This window comes from Trichomonas vaginalis, chromosome IV (assembly GCF_026262505.1).
Source record: "Trichomonas vaginalis G3 chromosome IV, whole genome shotgun sequence".
In the NCBI taxonomy this organism is placed as follows: domain Eukaryota; phylum Parabasalia; order Trichomonadida; family Trichomonadidae; genus Trichomonas; species Trichomonas vaginalis.
In genome coordinates, this window is record NC_067206.1 from 1,814,291 (window position 1) to 1,838,047 (window position 23,757).

Below are 23,757 nucleotides of genomic sequence, written 5' to 3' on the forward strand. Positions count from 1 at the left end.
ATGTACGCCGCTCAGAATATAACGCCAACAGTTTTGGATGCTATGAATGGAAATGTTTCCGAATGGTATAACGAATGCGACAATGCCATTAGAAGGTCAGAAATAGTTCCTGGAACTTACGAATATACAACTGCTGTTTCTTATGGAAACGTAGGTGAGTTTGGAGAAGGTTCTTCAACAACAGTAGATATTGCTTGCGACAGGTTTCATATAATTTCTATTGACAACTCTTTCTTATACGTGGAACAAGACATTGAAATAAAACCTTCTGCCAAGTTGTCTGACAAGAAAGGTTGCAATGGAATTTTCTATGTCGGATACCAATATGCTCCAGAAGTTTTCATGGGATATAAGATATATTCTAACTCTGACTTAGTTCAAACAGTAACATGGGCAAACTATGAATGGTTCGCTTTGAGAAACTCAGTACAACCACAAGCTAGAGAACAAACAGACCAGTATGCAACTATTGAGAAAATAAGAAGACTTGACCCTAACGTTCCAGGAGTTTATGTTAACCTTTCTGGACAAACTGCAGCAGCAGTAACCAAAGTAAAATTGAAACTTAGAGTTCCTTTGTCATCTTTCCTCATCTTCAGGTTTTTAAGATACTTGCCAAACTGGGCAGGAAAAATTTCTATCGAACTTACTCCAAGCAAAAATAACTTAGTCATTGCACCAACACAAGACCCATTCACTCTTACAGAGTAGTGGGAACAATAAAATGTCATTCGCCGACTTTTGCAAAAAGTTGACTTAGACTTTGGTTTCTCAAACCTCAACACTGAAGTAAACTATTATTTCAATGCTGCTGGAGATGCTTGGACCCAGTTAAGTTCACATGCGAAAAGTTTGAATGCAAGAGAATAGAAAGCAGACTTGCAGTCTATATGTTGGACCCAGATATTTCAAATGCTTTAGCTGCCAAATATATTGCAGTTCCACTTATGTTCCCTATACACCAAATATCTGTCAAAGACTTTGCAGGTGAAGTTGGAAACCAAAGTGCTGACCCAGGTGCAAGAACAGATATTGCCTTAACAACTGCAATGAAACATGCAGATACTATGTTTGTACTGTTCAGACGAACTATAAATGACTATTCTTGCTTCTACAACCCTGGTATTAAATACCATATAAACATAGATGGCAAATACTATCCAAGAGAAGAATATTCTACAGTTGAGGATATGAGGTCATACAACTTGACATTAGATGCTATGAACTTTAACAACAACTTCACAACAACCATTAACCCTGAAATGCAAAGTTCTATTATGCCATATGTGAAAGTATGGACTCATACAGGAGCTCAAAAAACTCAATATACAAATGGAGACCGTTCAAACTTTTGGCTTGGCATTCCATTTGCTGACTCAGAAGACTTTATGGGTGGTATTTCAACTGTTGGTACTGTACAAATACAATATACTGGTGACAGAGACGGTCCAGATGAATTGAAAGCAAAGAAGTTTACAAAACCAATAGCACTTTTCACGGAAGATGCTCTTTTGAAGATTCGTTCGATGAAACCTGCTGGGGCTCCTCAGATTGGCATAACGACAGCTTCCATCGAGCAGATTTTGGCAGCAGGTCAGTAAGTTGTTCTTGAACTGACTTCTCTCCGTCAAATATTGACAGTACGCCAGTTTTGATATAATATTGTATTATAAACTTACCTTTAGAAATATCTGTAAGTTTTGTTGTTATATTTTTGTCTGCTTCAAGAACTTTCACCATTCGGTTATACCAACTTTCTTTGCTTTATGAAAATATTTTGGTTCAGCAAAGACTGCTATTCTATAACATTTACCATTGTTTGTATAAAGAACTATTCTGTCAATGTATTTGTATTGTTTGTGTGTGTAAACTTTGTTTTGCTTCAATTCAAAGAGATACTCAAATACGTCCATCTTTTTATTCTTAGTAAATGTCATTTCCGAAAAATAGAAGCGTAAGTGTTTCAAAAGGTTTAATGGCGGTGGCAGATGTGAAGTTAAATTCACCAACTCAAACAAACAGTCAAAGTGTTGTTGTCAATGTCAAAGAAAGAGATGTTGAAGTGGGGAAACCATACGAAGACGAAGATGGTATAACAATAGTTCCTGTAAAAGAACAACCAACATACCCTGAAGTTAGCAGAGACTTAAGTTCTGTTGCAGATATTCGAAACGACTACCAACAACTTAAAGACAAACTTAAAACTCAGGAGAAGATTTGTCAAGCTTTGGGTATAATGTTAAACTTGGTCGAACACAACCCTGTAAAAGTGAACTCATATGTCATCGCACCTCATGAAGTTTTGAAAGAACTATTGAAACTTTTGACAGAGGCAGACGATATAAACATCAAAGAAATAGAACCCGACGTTGTTGCTGTGGTGTTTCATATAATGTCATTGACAAGATATACGTTATGAAAGGAGGTGAAACGTTGAACTTAAAATATAGTTTCCCAGACGTCATAAAAATATTTGACGACCACAACATTTCATTAAAATTTACTTGCTAAGTAAATGGCAGAAGACATAGTGGTTTATACTATTACGACTAAAAACCCTGAGTCATATAATTCTATAACAACAAACTTACAAAGTCCTCAAGGACGATATTGTAAACTAACCTTAAACACAATGACGACTAAAGCCTGTTTTGCTCTTTTGACACCAGAAGACTTTGTTGTGTGAATGGTAAAAAATACTTCTTTGAAGATACTTACTCAGATATACCACCAACAGGTTTTGTTGACTTATTTAATACTTTAAGGACGGATGTAACATGTGCTGCAACTAGAGCAGGTTTCATTATGTTTGGATGTCCGACTGAGTTTAGTATAAACGATATGAGCTATAATACAAAACTTATATCTGGTTTTTACTACCAACAGTTTCCTATAACAGGAAAAGGTGTCATACAAGGAATGTCTGTTCCATTGACTTTAAGTACACCTATTTTATATATTGTTTCAAACTTAGGTTCAAAGTGCTATTCGAATGTCGACAGAAACTACTATGACCAAAAGATACTCATGCGTATAAACAACACTTTCTCTGCTGGTTTGCCTATTGTTCATTCGAATGCAGAGTTTTCAGCTTTAGTAAACTCAAACACTTTAGCAAACATAACGTTGACATTAGTCGACGCAAACTTTGTTCCTGTAAAACTTTTATGTCCTATGTATTTGTCAATGACGGCAGAAAGTTTCGAATTGGAAGATGCAACTGGTGAAAGTATTGTATTACAAGAACAACTTCAAAACAAATAGCTCAAGAACAACAAATGCAACAAATGGAACAAATGCAACAACAAAGTCAAGAATAAAAATATTTTTTTTTATTTTTATAAAAATGTACAGAATAGATGTTTCAGATTTTTATGACTTCCAAGCGTTCAGAAATATGTGTCCATTTAGAGACTATAACAAAGCAGTCGAGAATTTGAAACGTTTAGTCATTTATGTCGACTCTGCCCCAGAATGTTATGTTATGAAAGAATGGGATGTTGTCTTTAACAAACCAAGAGCAACAATAGTGTCTGAACAAGAATGTAGACAGAAACTTAAGAAAATAAAAGTCGTACAGGTTGGCATGAAGATGTTAGATGCTTGGGATATCTTATTGTCAAAATTGAAGATTTTTCAGTTCGTGGTATAAAGTTCTATACACCATCTCCAAACTTCTATTCTATCTTCACTGGATATAAATACGAACAAGTAGAATGGAAAGAAAATGTTATAGAAGCTTGGTTAGACCATGTCAAAGAAATTATATGCAATGGAAACGAAAGAGTCTATGAGTATATCTTATGTTGGTTTGCAAACATCTTACAATATCCAAGTGCTAAAAATGAAACTGCTCTCATTATAATTGGAAAACAAGGAACTGGTAAGAACACTTTCTTTACAGATATCTTATGCAAACTGTTAGAGGCTATTCGAACCCTAATATGACAAACTTAGAAACATCTGCGGTAAATTTAACTCTTCAATAGAGAATATGAAACTTATAGTATGTAACGAACTTCAAAGTATAGATACAACAAAGTTTTAAACTCAGATGCTTTGAAGAGTCTTATAACAGACAAAGTTGGAGTTGTTGAAAGAAATATAAAGACCAAAGAGTTTGTGAAAATGTTGCAAATTTCATCATGGTTTCAAACAACGCCGTTCCGATGAAGTTAGAAAGTTCTGACAGAAGATATGTAGTTGTCAGAACGTCAGATTCTCATATGCAAGATACAGAATATTTTGACGACTTAGCAGAAACTTTGACACCTAACTTTTACAACCACTTGTTCTCATATTTCATGACATTAGATATTTCTAAGTTCAATCCAAGACAAATTCCACATACCGAAGAAAGACAAACATTGTTAGAAGCAAACAAGAGTGTATATGAACTGTTTATAGATGAGACTAACTTTGAGTGTTTAGATGAAAGGTCATTGTACGATTCGTATAAACAGTATTGTCAAGAATATGGTTATATGACAGCGTCTAAACGAACATTCTTGGCAAATGTCAAAAATCTTTTAGATGTTCAGAATGGCGTATATACAAAGAAAAATTTTTCTGAGTAAATTTTAAAAAAATATTTTTTTATCCGATAGAAAAGATGACAAAATTCATCTCAGTAAATAAGTACATGACAGAAGTCAAAGAAGAACTAGACCCATTCATATATTTGAATGTTTACTTCTACCATTTTGAAAAGTCTACATTTGACAAAGTTTGGAACATCGAACCCGTTTAAGTTTGCTATTGTGACTAAAAATGGTGCGAAATTTGAAGACTTAGACATAGAAGGTTTGTTAACAGTCAAGGAAAATTTGACAGAAGGTTTTCAAACCTTAAAGAAGGCAAAGCATACAAACTTGTTATACCTTATGAACCAAAGAAAGCAGACGACTATGAATATTATGAGTCTAAGATAGTTGAAGTTCAAGGTAAATTAGGTAAAAAGATTTTAGAGTCTAAGCCAGTGTTTGCTCCTAAAGAGGAAGAGAACATTGACATTGACCCAGAAATGTTCTAAAAATAAAATTTTATTTTTACATGTCATATCTCACCTTCTCTGGAACTGGTTCAGGTTCTTTCTTCTTTTCTTCTACTTTCTTTTCTTTCTTTTCTCTCTTCTTCTTCTTCTCTGGTGGAGTTATGTCAAATTTCTCAGAACCATATTTATGTAAAAGTTCTTTGTCCTTTAATAGCTCTTCTATTCTGTTTTCTATTTCATCTTCAAGAACAGCGCATGTGCCTTCTTTGCATTCTAAGAACTTTTGTTGGACTTCATCTTTCCAATCGGTGTCATCTCTGTCAACAAGTCTGTCATTGACAAATTTTAAGACTGCTCTTTGTAATGTTTTATGGTTCTTGTCATATTCCCAGAAACAGAACTTTAGAACAAATTCACCTTTCTTGTTTACACTATGTAAGATTTTATGGTCGACAGAAGTTTTAGAGTCAAAAAGCTTGTCTCGAATATAGATAGCGAAATCGCTAGACATTTTCTAAAAGATAAAAATTTTAATTTTTCTAAAAATATGTTAGAAAAAAAGTTGCTGACATTGACAAGAAATTTGAGAATGTTTTAAAAAGAACAAGAGGAAGTTGGAAAATGCTCAGATAAAACCCATACATGACAAGTTCTTATTTGCTCAGAATGGTATAACAGGTCTAATCGCACCACCTGGGTCGGTAAGACTTTCACTTATCTTAAAATGGCTGCACAACAACAAGAACTAGATGAGAAGAACCCATTCTATGAGTTAGTAGTCATTTGTAGTACTTCTGGTCAATTCGACCAAACCGTAAATTCGTTCAAAGATATTATAAAAAAGTCTAAGTTAGTATGTATAAAAGATACTGAGTTGTTAGATTGGATAAAGAAGTACCAAAGAAGGGTTTTGAAGTATAATGCTATAAATGAGTATGTCAATTCTAAGTTTAAAGACCCAAATGAGGAAATGCAGAGAATATTAGAGAAGAAACACTTCAGAAACAAACAGAAAGAGATAGAATACATTTCGAAGAAATTGCAATCTTACGATTGGAAGACTTACCCTCACAGATGTCTTCTTATCTTAGATGACTTTGCTTCTCATCCTTTGCTTAAGAATAGAGAACAAGATATGTGTCGAATTCTTAAGAAGCTCAGACACTTTAACATCTCAGTTGTCATTTGTGTACAGACAGCAAAGAGTTTAAGTAAGGATGTTAAAAGAATACTTACTGATATCATATTTTTCCCTGGATTGTCCGAAGACGATTTCATGGAACTTATGAAAGAGTCCCATGGCAGGTAAGTTTGACAGACATGAACTCTGGGAGAAGTACAAAGTCATAAAGACCCTCATACTTCTTTCAGAATTCACATCTACGCGAACAAAGTTCAAATTGTAAAAAGTCAAGCTTGAAAAATAAAGAGTTTGAGTCTTAGTCTGTTGTGGTGCTGGGGCTGTCGGTTCTTCTGGCTTTGGAAGAACATTCAGGAAGAGGAACGTCGGACATTCGTTTGTGTCTTAACCGTCTTTGTTCTGAAAAAGTACAATATTGTCTTGAAAAAGTACAATATTGTCTTGAAAAAGTACAATATTGTCTTGAAAAAGTACAACATTGTTCTGAAAAAGTACAACATTGTTCTGAAAAAGTTCAAGACTTGTTCTGAAAAAGTACAGCTGTACTCAAATTTGAGAGACATTGTACTGAATTTATACAACATTGTCTTGAAAAAGTACAATATTGTACTGAATTTATACAACATTGTCTTGAAAAAGTACAATATTGTACTGAATTTTACAACATTGTCTTGAAAAAGTACAATATTGTCTTGAAAAAGTACAACATTGTCTTGAAAAAGTACAATATTGTCTTGAAAAAGTACAATATTGTCTTGAAAAAGTACAACATTGTTCTGAAAAAGTACAACATTGTTCTGAAAAAGTTCAAGACTTGTTCTGAAAAAGTACAGCTGTACTCAAATTTGAGAGACATTGTACTGAATTTATACAACATTGTTCTGAAAAAGTACAATATTGTACTGAATTTATACAACATTGTTCTGAAAAAGTACAATATTGTACTGAATTTATACAACATTGTCTTGAAAAAGTACAATATTGTACTGACTCAGTATGGAGCTTGACCCCTTAGACGAAGCAATTTATCTAATTGAAATTAACGAGCTTGTTAAAGACTTCCTCAGGCAGAATGTAAAAGGCAAGCTTGAAAAATAAATGGTTCATTTACTCTGCTTGTTTGAAGTTGTCAAAATACTCTGTTATTTTTTCCTTTAACAATGGCAAATCTTCTTTGAAGGTAAGTATTGTACAACCTTTCATATCATAGTGTGTTTGAGGTAACGTATCTTGAACTATCTGTTTAACATCTTCATTTGGTGTCATTGAAATCGGTAAGTTTTCGCGATAGAACCAATTTCTGTCAGATTTGTAAATCTTAGCAAGGTCGTAAAAGCTTTTGTTGTTTCTTCTGACTAAATGCAACATAACCATATCTCTGTCTTCTTCATTTTCCATCTCTTCAGTGTAAATCATATACTTATAGTTCTTTTCCTTTCCTTTTGGTACCGAACGTGGTATTCTTTTCTGTATGTTTTTGTCTTTTGCTTCAATGACTTCATCTTTTGCTTGAAGTTTCTTTTCCATCTGTTCGCGTTCTTGTCTATGAAGTTCATCTAACATCATGAAAATATAACAAGCGTAACGAGGTGAAGCCCACATTGCTACGGCATTTACTAAAAGTCTATGAACATAATATCCTTTCAAACTATTTGGCAAATTTTTACGATTTTCGTACGGAATCTCGTTCCTCGGTTTTCCGAGGAACGCAAACATATGAGGAAATTCTTCTAAAAGTTCTTTTGCCTGCTGGTTTTCAAACCAATGATATGCTTGCTTTGTAGAACGAAGAGCATTCAAAATACTTTGCATTTGGTACATATCGTCTTTGACCGAACGAATGAGACGGAGTTGTTTGTTAAACTGAACCCACTCATATTCTTCATTTATAGCTTCATGGACTATAACTGTTGTTGTGTTCTCTGTTGTTGACATATCTGTCTTTACATACAAGATAAAAAAATTTGTTAGAAAAAAATTAGCGTTATTTTCTTACTTTCACAAAAGACCAAAAATAAACGCTTTACATGTATTTTTCAGCAACTTCGTCAAGAAGTCTGTAAATATACCAAGCATAGCGAGGAGAAGCCCACATTGCTATTGAACTAACTAGGAACTTATGAACATATATACCTTTTAGATGCGATGGTAAGTTTTGTCTGTCTTGGTACATCTTTTTAAGTTCTACATGTTCGAAACTCACTCAAAAGTTCATGAGTGCTATTTAATTCAAACCAGTCTTGTGGTTTCTTAGTATCTGGTGTAGCACATGCTGTCAAAATACTTTGCATTTGGTACATGTCATCTTTGACCGAACGAATGAGACGGAGTTGTTTGTTATATTGTATGTACTCATATTCTTCATTTATAGCTTCATGAACGATAGCAGTTGTTGTGTTCTCTGTTGTTGTCATTTCTGTCTTTACATACAAAATAAAAAAAATATTTTATAAAAAACTAACTTTATTTTTTCTATCTTAAGGAAATTCATGATTTTCATAGAGTTTTGGCGAGTAGGGAAAAAAACGGTCTAGAGAATTTTCACGATTTTCATAGAGTTTTGGCGACTACGTTTTCTTACCTACTCGCTGTGCTTCACTGTTTTCGTACGGAATCTCTTCTCTCGGTTTTACATGGTAAGCAATCTTATGCCATTTTACTCAGATTTTTGTGCTGAATTCAGCAAAAATATATTTTAGGGTAGAAGGTTAGATATAACCTGTCTTCTACCCTCTTTTCTACCCCAGTTATTTTATAAGCGTTTTACATGGTAAACATTGTGAATTCGTGAAATTCTAAACAATTTCGTAGCTTCTATTTCTTCTGTCAGTACATCGAATGTTTTAACAATGCCGAAGGTTTCTTTATATTTCTTCTTGACATCTGAAAGAAGGAAATCGTCAGCTGTTGGATAGTTTTTGTTCAGAAATGTCAACATGTCCATTTTATCTTCTGCTGGTTTCTCTACTTCTTTCTTTAAGTCAGCATAGTCGTTTCGCATACGTTCTATCTCTTTGACGGAGTAGTTATATTTCCTCATTGCTGCTTTACATTTTGAACATTGTGGGTTCATTTTAGCATTGTACATTGAAATCTTACCTGCTAGTATGACTAAGGCGTCAATGGTTTTCTTTAACTCAAAAGTTGCGGGTTTTATCTGTTCATTCCATACTTTACCTCTTCTATCTTTATCTCTTATCTGCCATACACATTCAGCAACTAACGAAACAAAGTTGTCGTAGGTCTTAAACTCCCAGATTTATATATGTCAGAGATGTTCTTTATATACCATATCGCAATCTTTGTCCATGACTTTGTGGTTGCAATGAAATCCAAGAAACTCATAGTTAACCTTACGTATGAACTTCTTTATTTCTACTGAGTCAGTTGCTTTGACTTCTATTTCATCGAATTCTGGAATAGTAAGCTTTTGTTGTTGGATTTCAGGAAGTTTAGGTAGATGGTCAATAATATCCTGCATTTCATAAAGATACTGTTCATTTGTTTCATCTTTCGCACTACAGTCTAAATTACTTGTTAAAAGTTCTTGCTTTATCTTCTGGATTTCTGTCTCAAAAGTATATGAAGAAGGAATGAAGCTTTTCATCTCTACTAACATTGAAGTTGGGTTCATGACTAACGAGTTTGGTGCTGTTGTTGCTAACATGTTCTTACAATAAAAATAAAAAAATATTTTTTTAAAAAAACCAACTTTATTTTTTATTTCGGGAAAACTCATGAGGTTAGAAAACATGTACGAAGAAGTCTTGACAAAACATTTACGTTCATGTTTGACAAAACATTTACGATGAAGTTTCGACAAAACATTTACGATGAAATTCATGAAAATTCAAGAGGGTAGAAAAGAGGGTAGAGCTACCCTTCTACCCTAAAATATATTTTTGGTGTAAATTTCAATAAAAAAAAATGGTTCATTTACTCACAATATTTTTGTACAAAACGACCCCAAACTTTTAACTTCTTTTCTGCAGCTTCTAATGTTATCTTAGCGAGTTCATATTCTCTAAATTCTCTCTTTAAATCTTCTTGTTCCCATTGGTCTAGTTCGTATGGAGAATCTCTATAACCAGAACATATCTCACGTTCATGTTCTATTTGTTTTTCATGCATTTTTCTAACTTCTTCTTCGAACAAAGGTTTTGCATTCTCTACTGTATCTTCAAGTTCTTCTTCATCTAACTTCTCATGAACTTTCTTGTCTATGGAGTCCAGAATTTTTCCAACTGCTATACAATATTTTGGAGAAGCCCACATTGCAATATAGTTTACGAGTCTTGGGTCTACATACATTCCTCTAACCTGTTTGATTTCATCGGGAATTCCTGCATTAACATTGTATAAAAAGCAACCGCGGAATTCCGCGGGGTGGTATATTCTTCACAAAATGCCTTAAAATACTCTTCCCAGGACTTATTTTCCAACAACCTTCTAAAGTCTTTCCTAAACTGCTGACACATATTTGTTACATTTATATAACCATCCTTGTCTCTACGTAAGACTTCAATACCGTTGTAAGTGCCTTTTGTGAATGTTTCGCCATTAGATTTGTTCGTGAACGTTTTTGCTTCGACTGACATTTCTGTTCTTACAATAAAAATAAAAAAATATTTTTTGGTGGTACGTCGGACATTCGTTTGTGGCTTAACCGTCGGACATTCGTTTGTGGCTTAACCGTCGGACATCCGTTTGTGGCTCGACCTCAAAACAAGCATTTTGTGAAGAATATACCAACCGCCGGAATTCCGACGGTTGCTTTTTATACAAGGTTCAAGAGTTTTGTGTGTTTTCTACGATGTTGTCAAAATGTCATGTTGTCTCGCTTTTTCAGAGAAGTTAAAATTACCTGGTGACCTGGTGACCTGGTTCCACCTAAAATATATTTTTTGGTGTAAATTCATGAGTTTTGGTTGAAAAATACGGTGGAGCCAAAAGTGGCTCGACCTCAAAACAAGCATTTTGTGAAGAATATACCAACCGCCGGAATTCCGCGGGTTGCTTTTTTTATACAAAATTCAAGAGTTTTGTGTGTTTTCTACGATGTTGTCAAAATGTCGTGTTGTCACACTTTTTCAGAGAAGTTAAAATGACCGAGGCACATAGGCACATAGGCACACCTAAAAAAACATCTAACCAAAACTCATTTTTCAATACTTTTTCAGCACTTCTCCGTAGTTATATATGAAAGACAATTCGAGATAAAAGTCGTAGTACAATGGAACAATATGTTGCACACCATTTGTTGTGAACCAAACTTGAAAGTCAGAGAAACTGTTACTAGGTGGTTCGTAGAATTTAGAAGCAAAGTCATAAAAGTCCTTACCAATACATAGAAAACTATTGTTGCTTGAACTGAAACTTGCATGACACATGACATTTTGAGGGTCAAACACGTTTCTATAAACTGTCAAATCCGTTGGTGGGCGTATAAACCAGAACGGACCGTCAGGTGGTAATGGTTCGTTCTGGTTTAGTAACCGAAGAAATTGTGCCCAAGAACGTTTGTCTACTTGCCAAAATAAAAACTGTGTATCTCTTGGAGGGTTATTTTCAATCCTTTGAAATGAAACTGTGGAGTTCATCTTGTCATATTCTAGTTTCAGATAGTATGTTCCATTTAGTAAAGAGTCGTATTTTTCTTGAAATTCCCAATAATATTTGTTTATTTGAGTTTGAAAGTCATTTAGAGTCTTCTCAAGACTTTCGTCTGAACGAACTGTAAAGATTCTCATTTCATCAAATTTGTCTAGTAGACCATCATGACCTCTATACCGCCCATGAAAATATACCGCAAACATAAACGCGTTAGTTCTTTTTGAAAACAAAACTCTTCTAAATCCTATTGCCTTTGCATCTGAAGGACTTTGAAGCCAACGAATTGGAAAGTCAAACCTGTAAGCACCGGATGAAATTTCTTCATCTGAAATAGTCATACCGGCGTTTGTGAAGATATAGTCTAACGGTTTTGTATCTGCTGCTTTTGTTCTTTGTTTTTCAACCTGAAACATTTAATATATGTAAAAATATACTGTTTTAAAATAAATGTTTTAAAATAGTATGCCATATAGCTTCTTGAATTTGTTAAGATATATTTTAACGCATTTTCCATCTGTATCTCTAGCGTATACATAAGCATAGCCTGCCTTAGTAAAACATACTTGTAATTTTCTATAGTTTACGCCGGTATAAAAGTAGAAAGAGTCCTGTTCTTCGCTATAGTAGTAAAACTCAAACGTATGCTTGCCATAGTCTGTAATTTCAATTGCTTCATCTTCTAGTTCGTCGACAAATTCGAATACAATATCTCGAAATTTGCCTTTGTTCTTATTGTTTTCAGAACAAGTGACCCAGCGTAAGTTTTCAAGTCTATTGTCATTTCTTATATGGTTTATATGGTCTACAAAAGGTAAATTGTTAGGGTTCGGTATAAAATGAGTTGCAATGACAATATGTTTAAAATAGTTTTTTCCACTCATATCCATAAGAGCATATCCGTCATTTCGCTCCCATCCGCTTAAAACTCTTTTTGTCTTTTTGTTTCTGACTTCAAATGACTCACAACAGTGAATTTCATATTTCTCATCTAACAAACAAGTTTCCCAACGGTCTTCTCCAACAAACTCAGCGTACATTTCAAATAAAATAAAAAAATATTTTTTTTAAAAATATATGTTTTTACTTTACTTAACATAACCTCCCGCTACCAGAAGCCTTTGACGCCAACCCATACCAGCTAATGAAGGTTGACTTGGTTTAGTTTGAAAACTAACCTTTGGTTTTGGTTTATCTTCAGTTTTTGGCTCACCTTCTTCTATCTGTTTTTCGTCACTTTTCGGTTCCTCTGACTTTACCTCACTTGCAGGTATGGTTGTGTCGTTAGTATCTTCATAAATATCATATGCCATTTGTTTTTGTTTTCCTTTCAACTTTTTGTGTTTGTTGTAAAGTTTAGAATATTTCGACTCTAAGTCAATGAGATGTTCTATAATGAACTGTTGGTCAGTGAAGAATACCTTCCCATCTGTTGTCTCATAAACTCCTTCAGACTTCAATATTTTATTTGTGAGAGTCTGTTTCTTTTTTGAGATACTAGCCGTTCCATTTCTATGAAAAGTGACTTTGTAGTTAGGGTTTGTATTTCCAGACCTGGCACTTTCTATTATTGAATTTTTCTCTTCATCTGTAAGTTCTTTGACAGGTTTTGACAATGGTTCTGAACTTTTTGTTTGTGGTGTCAAATCTACCGTTTCAACTTCTTCCGTCATTTCATCTCAGTAAAAAATTTTAGTTTGGTTTGTTTTCAACTGGTTGTTTAGGTTTTTTAAGTCGGTCTAAAACTTCCTGAGGTATAGGGAGGACTTGACAAACACGTGGTTGTGTAACTACTGGAAGTCGACAAATCCATCTTGAACCCATTTGTCTCAATGCTGTATTGTTCATTTCATCTCAGTAAAAAAATTTACATTCCCCACGTTTGAGGCGGTTGAGGTTGGTTGTTGTTTACCCACTGTTGTGCATGGTTATATCCTCTGTTAAAGAATCTTTCACCTTGGTCCATATAGTGTCCTGCTTGGTTATAGTAGTCATTTGCTTTGTTATAGTAGTTTCCTGCTTCTCTTCCTACATTGTCCATCCATCCTTGAACTTTTCCTCTTGTTTCAGGATTTGGAATAAGATTTGCTGCATCTCGTGCTACCTCCCAACCTTTCTGTACAGTTTGTATAATAGGTTGTGCTTTCTCTTTCAGTATACCTAATGTACTCAAAATCTTCCTTCCAACTCCAAATACACCTCTGGCTATTGTTCCCACTGCGGGCAAAAATCTGGATGCAACTCCTGCTAATGCGCCAAATAAACCCATTTCTTATAGGGTAAAAATGACGAATCCAAACAAGGACCCCTATGTTTCTAAAGCGACAAAGAAAGCACTCATGGTAAAAATCTTTAGTTCAACACCAAATGCTTGGTTTATGGATATCTTGGAAAACATTCCGAGGTATAGAGAAGATGGACCACCATACTGGCTAATATTTGTTGGTCAAAACACAAGATACTGTGAAGCCATACCATTACAGTCCAAAAATATTTTAGATGTGAAAAACTGCTTTGACAATATTCGTTGACAAATACCATCCAACAAAACTGACATCTGACTGTGAAAGTTCTTTCAAATCAGATGTAAAAAACTATCTGCGTTCAAAAAATGTAAACCAATATTTCATTGTCGACCAAAACCATTCTGCTCTTGGTGTCATTGACAGTTGTATAAAAATCTTAAGAGACTTAAATCAACCACAAGGTGGTGAGGTAGATGAAATGTCATATGACGACAAGTATAGGCACTTCTCCATGGCAAAGATGAGACAAGTTTTAAATATTTACAATAGCCGTAAACAAAAAGGTTTGGGAAACCATTCCCCTGAAGAAATGAAAAACAACCCTGACTTAGAGAAAGACTATATATTTAATAGTTTAGTCAAAAGAGAAAACAAGAAAGAATGCCAGGCTTCAAACTTAAGAAAGGCGACAAAGTAAAAATAGAAATACCTAAACGCGACCCATATGAAAATACTATTGACTATGACAACAATGGGAACCCTACAGGTACTCACATTCGTGTTCGTAAAAATAGAAGAAAGTATACAAGAGAATATTATGAAGTTTTAGGCAAACATGGCAAAATGTACAGACTGCAAGCAGAAGATAAAACTACTATTGTCAGACCTCGTTTCAAACTTGTCAAAGTTCAAGGTGGTATACTTTCAAAGACAGTTCCTAACAAATATAAGACAACTCCTGACGAATATGCTAAAGAAGTTGAAAATGACGACTAAGCATTTCTATACCATGCGTAAACTGTCATGTAAGGTGGCATGTAGTCTTTACTTTGTCCCGTTGTTTGCGTATATCCTGAAACGCGATGTGTATGGTTTCCTCTCTCCCTGTTACTCCAGTAACAATCTATAGCAAACTTAACGTTGTCTTTAACATCATATCCTTTACCTTTTATCATTGCTGACCAATCCCAATATCTATGCTTATGCCAACCTGCTTGAGATGTACTTAAATCTATGTAGTGACTGTGTGCAGGTAAATTTTCACCTGAAATCGTTTTACTTCCACCTGTTTCCTTTGAAGAGTTTGCACAATACAAAAACCTGTCGACTATTTGAGTCCAAGTTCCAAAACCAAGTACTACTTCTGGTCTGGTAGAGTTCATTGACGTATAAATAGAACCTATAGGATATAGTGTTTGAAGTATTTCTGTCTTTAACGTTTGAAGCTCTGTTTTGTCAGCTTTTTTATCTAACTCATCGTTAACATATGTTTTGTCAGCTTTCTTATCTAACTCATCGTTAACATATGTTTTGTCAGCTTTGTTGTCATATAATCTTGAGCAGTGAATTTAACTTTGTTTTCATCCTCCATGACAAAAACATTTCTACATCTAGTGTATTTCATCGTCGTTATGTCTTCATCCGATGTTAAACCTTGTGGAAAGTTAGGAGGTTTCCAATACAATGCATCCCCACCAGTTCCATCAGGTTCTTCAACCGTTCCTGCAATATTTTCTATACCAACAGTTGCGAAGAAATCGTGTGTATGTCCAACGTCACTTTTCCTGTTTAAGGTTTCTTGTAAGTTTGTAATATTTGCAATGGTATGTGTATGTCCAACGTCACTTTTCCTGTTTAAGGTTTCTTGTAAGTTTGTAATATTTGCAATGGTATGTGTATGTCCAACGTCACTTTTCCTGTTTAAGGTTTCTTGTAAGTTTGTAATATTTGCAATGGTATGTATATGAGTCTTTTTAGAATATTCGTTTTCAGCTCTTGTCACTTCACTTGACATTTTATTGTCAACATATGTTTTGTCCGCTAGTTCAGGATGAGTATGTTTCTTTCGTTGCATATGTTGCATCTGCTCTGTCATGTTCTTCTTGAACTTTTTCAATGACATACTCTTTGTCAGCTTTGTTGTCAACATCTGCTTTCAAAAGAAGTTCATCTATAGGTTTCTCGTTTAAAGTTCCTTTTGTTGGATTTATACAAACAGTATGGTTCTTATTGTCTTGAAATAGAAACTCATCTGTCATTGGGTTTAATGTCAGTTTTAAGTTTCCTTCTTTCAATGACTCAGATATCTTAGAATAGTTTGAAAAGTTTGTTGTGTTCTTATTTAGAGCTTGCAAAATGAGTTGTCGGTTGTGTTTTATTTCTCTCATAGACGCTGTTTCTTTCGACATTTTTATTCTAGATAAAATATGCTTTCAATAGAAAAAGAAAATTCAAGAGTTGCTACAACTAAACCATTAGATGAACTTTTTACGAATGTTGGTCAAAAGTTTGAGACAGAGACCGTAAAGCATGAAGGCTATCGTTTGACTACCCATTGAGATGGCTAAGAGACCCATCCGTCACAAAAGCTATTGGCTTTCGTAGAATGAAGTTCATTTCAGAAGCCATACATGGTTTTCCCATTTACGGTCGCTTTTGAAGTTCGATACTATAACAAAGAAAAACGTACGTATGAGAAATTTGAACAGGGAAAACTTTTACAAGTGAATTTGCTTGTAAACTTAGAAACAACTCTTCAAGCTTTTCAAGAAAAAATAAACGATATCTATCTCGAATATGCAAAACAGTACAACATTGACGAAGGAGAGTACCATCTCGATATTATATATGACAGGAAAAATGCAACTGTTAAAATCAATAAAATAGAAGACCTTGGAGAAAACGTTTATATTTCTACAAAATATAACAATTGGCATGGCATAGATTTTTGAGGATGTAAATCAGCCTGCATGGTATCCAGTACACCCGGACTATTATGAAGTCGAAAACCCTAATGGAACATATGAAAATGTTTTCGACTCAGATGCTATTATAGTTCATGCTTCATTTTCTGGTGCACAAAACTCTTTTTTATGCTTGGCAAATGACTTTTACGAAAAAACCTACAAAGCTATATGAACCGCCGAGTGGAAGTATTTCAGACTTTCAAGTATGGTTTACTACAGATGGAAGAAAGAGAATAATTCCATTATACCACGCGTTTTACTTAGAACTTAGTTTCATATACAACTACTATCGAACGGTAAAAATATAATTTTAATACGGTTGAGGTGTTGGATTTGGTTGCCAACTAGACTGTGGTGCAGGTTCAGGCTGTTGTATAACAGGAGCTTGTTCTTCTGGTTCAGGGTCTTTAGGTATAATACCAACGAACTGACCTACTCTTTTACCAATATTTTTGACTCCGTTCCAAATTCCTCTTCCTACGGTTTTTATTCCATTCCATATACCTCTTCCAACATTTCGAAAGAAGTTTCCAATACTACTGAAGAAACCCATTTTACTATATGTAAAAATCTAATGTCCGCCTAGTCTCTTACGTTTCCTGTTGAGTTCCATAGCATTTTTTAACTGGAGCTCATACATTCTATTTCTCCTCTGGTAGAAAACATACTCTGGGTCAACTCCTGTGTTCGCGTCATCTGCATAGAGTTGTTTATATCCCACTTCGGGGTTTGTATAAAACTCTTTCCATCTCATATTTGCATACCATGGTGGCAAACCTAACGCAGCGTCATTTGACATGGCAGTTTGCATTTGTACATCTGTTGGCACTTGACCATAGTTTGCCATTGCAGTTTGTATTCTAACTTCATTTGGAATATTCTCTGGGTTTGGTTGTCCAGGTTGCTGTGCATTCGCTAAGTTCTGTGCGTCCATTTAATATTAGATAAAAATATCTCTTACGAGTACATATACTGAACATTTGCAGGCATTGGTTCATCTTCATATTCTCTATATCTTTCTGCCACGTCAAATAAGTAAATGACACAATGGAAAAAACCTAAAACAAGTAGTCCTATTTCAAACCACATTTACTTACTAGTAAAATTTCTTTGTTATGACACTTTCTCCAGTTTATAGGACCTCTCTCATATTCTATCTTATCGTATCTAAACTCATAGTCATGTATGTCCTCTAACCATCTCATGACACTTTCCAAACCACTTTTATCGGATGTAAAGTAAAAGCATGGATGGTTATGTAAAACGTCTAAAGTTTCTAAAGAGTCTCTCAAAGTCCAGTCTACTTGGTATTGAAAATCCCATGTGTTAAAGAACGGCGGGTCCACTATAAAGAAAACATTTTCCTTGTCTTTATATTTTTCATACAACTCTGTCCAATGACATCTCACAAACTCTATACCCTCAATATATTTTTCTATGTCCTCTTTGAAAACATTTGTATAGTTAAGATATAAAACTTTTGACATAAGTGTTTCAATGTCATGAACTCTTATAGCACCACTATATAATAGTCTAGCAGATATACTATCCCAGTCAATATACTCTGCCTTTTTCAAAACCTCTCTGACAGTATTTTTCTTATCTAATGGTATACGTTCCATCTTACCTATAGGTATCTTTTCTTTCAACTCACTCAAATATTGTTTGTGTCTGGTATATGTTTGAGACGGTTCATATAGTTGTCGAAGTCATTGCATATAATCTTTGAGTCAGGGAATATTGTATGGCACAAATGAGATATATAGAAACTTCCACCGAACAAGTCTACAAATGTTAGACCATTCGGTAGTTTCTTAAGTTCTCTCAATAGAATATCTTTACATCTACTCTTATTTCCAAAGAAGGGTAACGGTGGTTTTGTAAAATTCATTTTATATATAATAAAAATGTTTTTTCCCTGAAAAGTGACAGAAAAGCGGTTTTTGACAGATGTTTTATTGTGACTTCTTCGTAAAGACTTTGTTGAGATTTCTTCGTAAATGAGTGTAAATGACCCAAAAATATATTTTAGGGTAGAAGGTTAGATATAACCTCTTTTCTAACCTCTTTTCTACCCTCTTGAATTTTCATGAATTTCTTCGTAAAGACTTTGTTAAGACTTCTTCATCTAATTTCTCATGAACTTTCTTGTCTATGTTTTGTTGAGATTTCATCGAAAGACTTTGTTGAGATTTCTTCGTAAATGACCCTAGTAGTATATTTTTGGTGTAAATTTCATGAAAATTCAAGAGGGTAGAAAAGAGGTTAGAAAAGAGGTTATATCTAACCTTCTACCCTAAACATTATTTTTGTCTGATTTTACGAAGAAGTCTTGACAAAACATTTACGAAGAAGTCTTGACAAAACATTTACGAAGAAGTCTTGACAAAACATTTACGAAGAAGTCTTGACAAAACATTTACGAAGAAATCTTGACAAATTCAAGAGGGTAGAAAAGAGGTTAGAAAAGAGGTTATATCTAACCTTCTACCCTAAACATTATTTTTGTCTGATTTTACGATGAAGTTTTGACAAAGTCTTTACGATGAAGTTTTGACAAAGTCTTTACGATGAAATCTTGACAAAGTCTTTACGATGAAATCTTGACAAAGTCTTTACGATGAAATCTTGACAAAGTCTTTACGATGAAATCTTGACAAAACATGAAAACATATATAATTTGTGAAAAGCTCCTGGAAGACCCGTATATAAGAACTTCATTTATACTAAACATCTTCAGGGCTAGAAGGCACGAAGTGCCTGGAAGCCCCACTACCTTTTTTTTTTTTTTTTTTTTTTTTTTTTTTTTTTAAGAATATTCTAAATTACCCTATATTTCCGATTCTAGGTTAGATATTAAGTTTTTTAGATTAATATTTTAACATTTTGATAAAACAAGCATTTGTTCCATTTTAAGAATCGCCATTGAACTCTAGTTTGACTAACATGATGTTGTATGATCAAATAAATTCTAACTTCATGAGATAAATTTTGAAATTAGAAAATGCGATATCTGACTCAAATATTTATCTGAACACATTTAACATTCAATGATAAACTAAAGTACTATACAGCAGATTCGATTTGGCTTATATTTTATATAATCAACAAATAATCCTATAAATTGTGCTATTCACGTTGCTCAAAGATGTATTGAACATTCCCTACTTGTGTATTGATAAAATTAGATATAGATTCTAATGTAAATCGATATTTTGAAAATTCATATATATTTTGTCTTGGTTTGGCATTTGATCGTGTTGAAACCGGAATTGCAATATATATCATCTAAATATATAACTATCAAAATATGAGCTATAGATTTTAAATTATTCTCCTGAATATGAGTGACTAACATAATTATATTGAATTGAGTAGTAAGAATCATAAATATTAGAATCTGACGATAATTTATTATAACTTTATATAGGAACAAGATTATAAATGATGATGAAAATAAAGATTAAATTTAAATCTGAAATTTGAAAACATTAAGTGTATATGATAGCATTACAAAATTAAATTTTATGTGGAAGAAAATAGAGGAATTAGAAGTATTATGAGAAAATAATAAGAATAAAAACAAGATTCTATTAAATGAGTTAATTTATAGAAAGGAATAACAGTGTGAATGTAGTAAATGAATGTTTTCATGTATGTATTATTGAAATCTTAAGTTTTGTTAAGAAAGATAATAAGGGAATCAAATTTTGTATTAGGAAGTTTGACCGACAAGAGTGTATTGTGCACTCTTGTCGGTCTGCATGTCTCATTCCGGGAGACATTGTCACTGCATGTCTCCCAGAATGAGACACTCTTCCGCATTCATAACTTGAATGCGGAAGTTTGACCGACAAACGTGTATGGTGCACTCTTGTCGGTCTGCATGTCTCATTCCGGGAGACATTGTCACTGCATGTCTCCCAGAATGAGACAATCTTCTGCAATCAGAATGTGGTTGCAAAACTTTGACCGACAGAGTGTATTGTGCACTCTTGTCGGTCTGCATGTCTCATTCCGGAGACATTGTCACTGCATGTCTCCCAGAATGAGACACTCTTCCGCATTCATAACTTGAATGCGGAAGTTTGACCGACAAGAGTGCACAATACACTCTTGTCAATCTAAATGTATCTTACAATCAAAGACACTTTCATACAATCTTTTCGAAGTTAAAAAAAAAATTTAATTATTTCTTTCTTTTGTTTATTAAATCGCCTTACTCACGTACTAATCTCTTTTAGAGACTCTATCGAGCTATCCCCACATATAAACCTGTGACAATAATACATATTTACTCTCTTCATATTCTGATCTCATGACACATTATCGCAAAAACTATAATTATACAACACATCTCATAAAGTCTCATTTTAGCCCTATCTAAGCGTTCAAAACCTATTTTCCACACGTAATCTGATTCTTCTGGCTCCGCTGATTCGATTTCTGCTGTCAGATCGTGCAATGTATTATATTTGATAGTATTGTATTAACCACGTTTTGACAATCCAGAACAGATATTGATAGTAATTTATTCAAAAATTCATAGATACTAACTCTATTTACTTTGGAATAGTTAAATTGTTATATTTTTTTCTCAAGAATAAGATTGGACACAATTGATAATGTAGCATTTTGGCTGCAGTTAAGAAAAAACGATATTATAATAATTAATTAAAAAATTCTGACTGATGAAATTTTGAGGAATAAAAACAAGGTTAGTATGTTGAAATATTATATCCAAAATAATGATACAATAGCCAAAAAACAGATAGACACTTAATCAGTCCGGGTACACTGAGTATAGAAATTAAGCCAAATTTCTTATCAATTTTCAAATTCTATATATTCAAAAAGAAATCAATGTTTAATAATGAACATCAGGAAATGATAATAAAACATTATATTAAACAAATGTATTAAGTGAAATCATTGAAAAATGTATTTGAACGCCTTCACAAAATAATTCTCTTTCACAAAAGGATACATTGGTGAATAACTAATAATAGAATTCATTTGTAATTGTCACTTTTCCAATTGAAATCATAATTTTTTATAACTCCGAAGTTCGTCTTAAAATTCTAATTTTATGTTGCAAGCAGAGTACATATAAAATCAAATTAAGGATGTCAATTTGGAAGAAAAGTGAGAAAATTCCTAAAATGCTAAAAATGAATTTCCAAACGTATTTTTTTATCTCATTTTTTTGATTTTGAAAAAAATTTGGAGAGAAGATCTCTTCGTTTTTGAATTTTATCACGATGGTTTTAAAGTATATTAGACACATGTATTGGTATTACTATTTTTGTATATTTTGAGAGAAAATCCCCAAAAAGTAAGAAAATCTAAGACGGTTTGAGAAAATATATAAACTATTGAAAATTTGAATTAAACTTCTAATTTGGAAAGAAGAAAATTCAAAAATCAAGATTTAGACTCAGCATCAAATGGAGAACAAAATGTTTCTTCATATGAAGGAAAAAAATTTTCTTGTGAAGAAATAGAGTTTTTAAAATTTTATTGTATGTAATGAAATAAACAAATATTAAAATTATTTTTTGATAACAAGAAAATTCCCAACAGAAAATATTTGAGACAAAGAAAAAAAGAAAATTGAAAAATATTACTCTTCTTTATATTTCATGAGATTTTAAATTTATTCTCATAAAATTGACAATTTTATACTTTTAGATGAAAATAAGTGATTTTGCTTGAAATAAAAGTTATTGTTTGCTTACAGCTATCAAATAGATTTTTGCTATTTTGATTAAAATTTGTTAATCAAATTAATAAATTTTTTCTAAATATCTTAAATATCTGGATCACTCACTGATACAATGAATTGAACGATAAAAAATAATACAAACTCAAATAAGTTTCCTGTTTTTCAACTAAAAAAAATTATGCAAATTAAATTAAATTAAATTGTTTATTCAAATATAAAACAAAGATGAAGTAATTACAGTTATCATAAACTTTATGAATAACTCTGTAATTGGTTCAGATTTTCGTAAAAATATTTTTATTAATATCGATAAGAATACGTTTACCTACTATCACAACATATCGATAAACAAGAGTAGAGTGATTTTTATCATCGAAACTTTTTAAAAGCTGTAAGCTGGAAGTAATAATCTTGTTTTTTCTGAGTTAGTTGTAGAACTATTGATGCCCGAGTTATCATTGTGATGCAGAAGGATATCAATGTACTGACTGAAGGATATGAATTGAATTGAATTTTATTGAATTTCAATTTGATCAAAATTTGTTGAAATGATATGAATGTGTCAACATCTGTATCACTCTCTTTCACTCCTTCCCTATTCTTTCGAGAACGAAGCTAGCTCAGCTTTCGCTGAGCGAATTGACACTTTTGATGCCCTAAACGTACATATTCTCAAATTTATCGAAAAAATTATACCACCCAAACTAGTATATTTGTAATAAACAGAAATTCATCAAAAGTGACAGCTCTCAATTTTTTGACATTTGTAAATTCTAAATTGAATGAGAAAAATGAAATAATACTAAGCATAATACAATATTCTAGATTTAATTATAATTAGGAAAAAGTTAGTTTTGAGAGTACTTTTCATAGGCATATAGAATGAAATCTTCTGAAAAATAATATCACATAAACTCATATTATTTTCTAATATATAACTATTTGATATAAAAATCAAATTCAATGATCTGAAAAGCGAAGGATAAACCTCAAAATTTACGAATATAATGAGTGGGAATAGGCGTAAAGCAAAAATTGATATTTCATATGGTTTTATGATAGATAAGCATTATATT

The 23,757-nt window shown here is 33.0% G+C and overlaps 8 protein-coding genes and 6 pseudogenes across 14 annotated transcripts, besides 4 other annotated features; 4 read left to right on the forward strand and 10 right to left on the reverse strand.

Annotated features, from left to right (window-relative positions):
* On the forward strand, positions 1-599 carry TVAGG3_0011210 (annotated as a pseudogene). The gene has a single exon. A coding segment is annotated over exon 1 (599 nt).
* Positions 1-19,763: part of a mobile genetic element that runs on past the window's edge.
* Positions 1,389-1,601, forward strand: TVAGG3_0011220 (protein of unknown function, DUF4106 family; the record flags this gene model as incomplete). The annotated part of the gene is made up of 1 exon (XM_051219902.1): positions 1,389-1,601. One exon carries the CDS (start codon positions 1,389-1,391, stop codon positions 1,599-1,601), a length of 213 nt encoding a protein of 70 aa, XP_051104888.1.
* Positions 3,028-3,320, forward strand: TVAGG3_0011230 (annotated as a pseudogene). The gene has a single exon. A coding segment is annotated over exon 1 (293 nt).
* TVAGG3_0011240 lies at positions 3,485-4,374 on the forward strand (annotated as a pseudogene). The gene has a single exon. A coding segment is annotated over exon 1 (890 nt).
* On the reverse strand, positions 5,049-5,504 carry TVAGG3_0011250 (uncharacterized protein; the record flags this gene model as incomplete). The annotated part of the gene is made up of 1 exon (XM_051219903.1): positions 5,049-5,504. One exon carries the CDS (start codon positions 5,502-5,504, stop codon positions 5,049-5,051), a length of 456 nt encoding a protein of 151 aa, XP_051104889.1.
* TVAGG3_0011260 (uncharacterized protein) lies at positions 7,242-7,661 on the reverse strand (the record flags this gene model as incomplete). The annotated part of the gene is made up of 1 exon (XM_051219904.1): positions 7,242-7,661. One exon carries the CDS (start codon positions 7,659-7,661, stop codon positions 7,242-7,244), a length of 420 nt encoding a protein of 139 aa, XP_051104890.1.
* TVAGG3_0011270 lies at positions 8,887-9,801 on the reverse strand (annotated as a pseudogene). Its single transcript has one exon. A coding segment is annotated over exon 1 (915 nt).
* TVAGG3_0011280 lies at positions 10,275-10,732 on the reverse strand (annotated as a pseudogene). Its single transcript has one exon. A coding segment is annotated over exon 1 (458 nt).
* TVAGG3_0011290 lies at positions 11,387-12,160 on the reverse strand (annotated as a pseudogene). The gene has a single exon. A coding segment is annotated over exon 1 (774 nt).
* TVAGG3_0011300 (phage tail repeat-like family) lies at positions 12,833-13,417 on the reverse strand (the record flags this gene model as incomplete). The annotated part of the gene is made up of 1 exon (XM_051219905.1): positions 12,833-13,417. One exon carries the CDS (start codon positions 13,415-13,417, stop codon positions 12,833-12,835), a length of 585 nt encoding a protein of 194 aa, XP_051104891.1.
* Positions 13,437-13,592, reverse strand: TVAGG3_0011310 (uncharacterized protein; the record flags this gene model as incomplete). The annotated part of the gene is made up of 1 exon (XM_051219906.1): positions 13,437-13,592. One exon carries the CDS (start codon positions 13,590-13,592, stop codon positions 13,437-13,439), a length of 156 nt encoding a protein of 51 aa, XP_051104892.1.
* Positions 13,612-14,013, reverse strand: TVAGG3_0011320 (uncharacterized protein; the record flags this gene model as incomplete). The annotated part of the gene is made up of 1 exon (XM_051219907.1): positions 13,612-14,013. One exon carries the CDS (start codon positions 14,011-14,013, stop codon positions 13,612-13,614), a length of 402 nt encoding a protein of 133 aa, XP_051104893.1.
* On the reverse strand, positions 17,267-17,509 carry TVAGG3_0011330 (serine threonine-protein phosphatase family; the record flags this gene model as incomplete). The annotated part of the gene is made up of 1 exon (XM_051219908.1): positions 17,267-17,509. One exon carries the CDS (start codon positions 17,507-17,509, stop codon positions 17,267-17,269), a length of 243 nt encoding a protein of 80 aa, XP_051104894.1.
* TVAGG3_0011340 (uncharacterized protein) lies at positions 17,528-17,803 on the reverse strand (the record flags this gene model as incomplete). The annotated part of the gene is made up of 1 exon (XM_051219909.1): positions 17,528-17,803. One exon carries the CDS (start codon positions 17,801-17,803, stop codon positions 17,528-17,530), a length of 276 nt encoding a protein of 91 aa, XP_051104895.1.
* Positions 19,665-19,763: a terminal%2Cinverted (terminal inverted repeat of Maverick-3 transposon ID:TVAGG3_0011170).
* Positions 19,764-23,397: 3,634 nt separating this feature from the next.
* Positions 23,398-23,434: a mobile genetic element.
* Positions 23,398-23,434: a terminal%2Cinverted (terminal inverted repeat of Banshee-A3 transposon ID:TVAGG3_0011350).
* Positions 23,435-23,757: the final 323 nt, after the last annotated feature.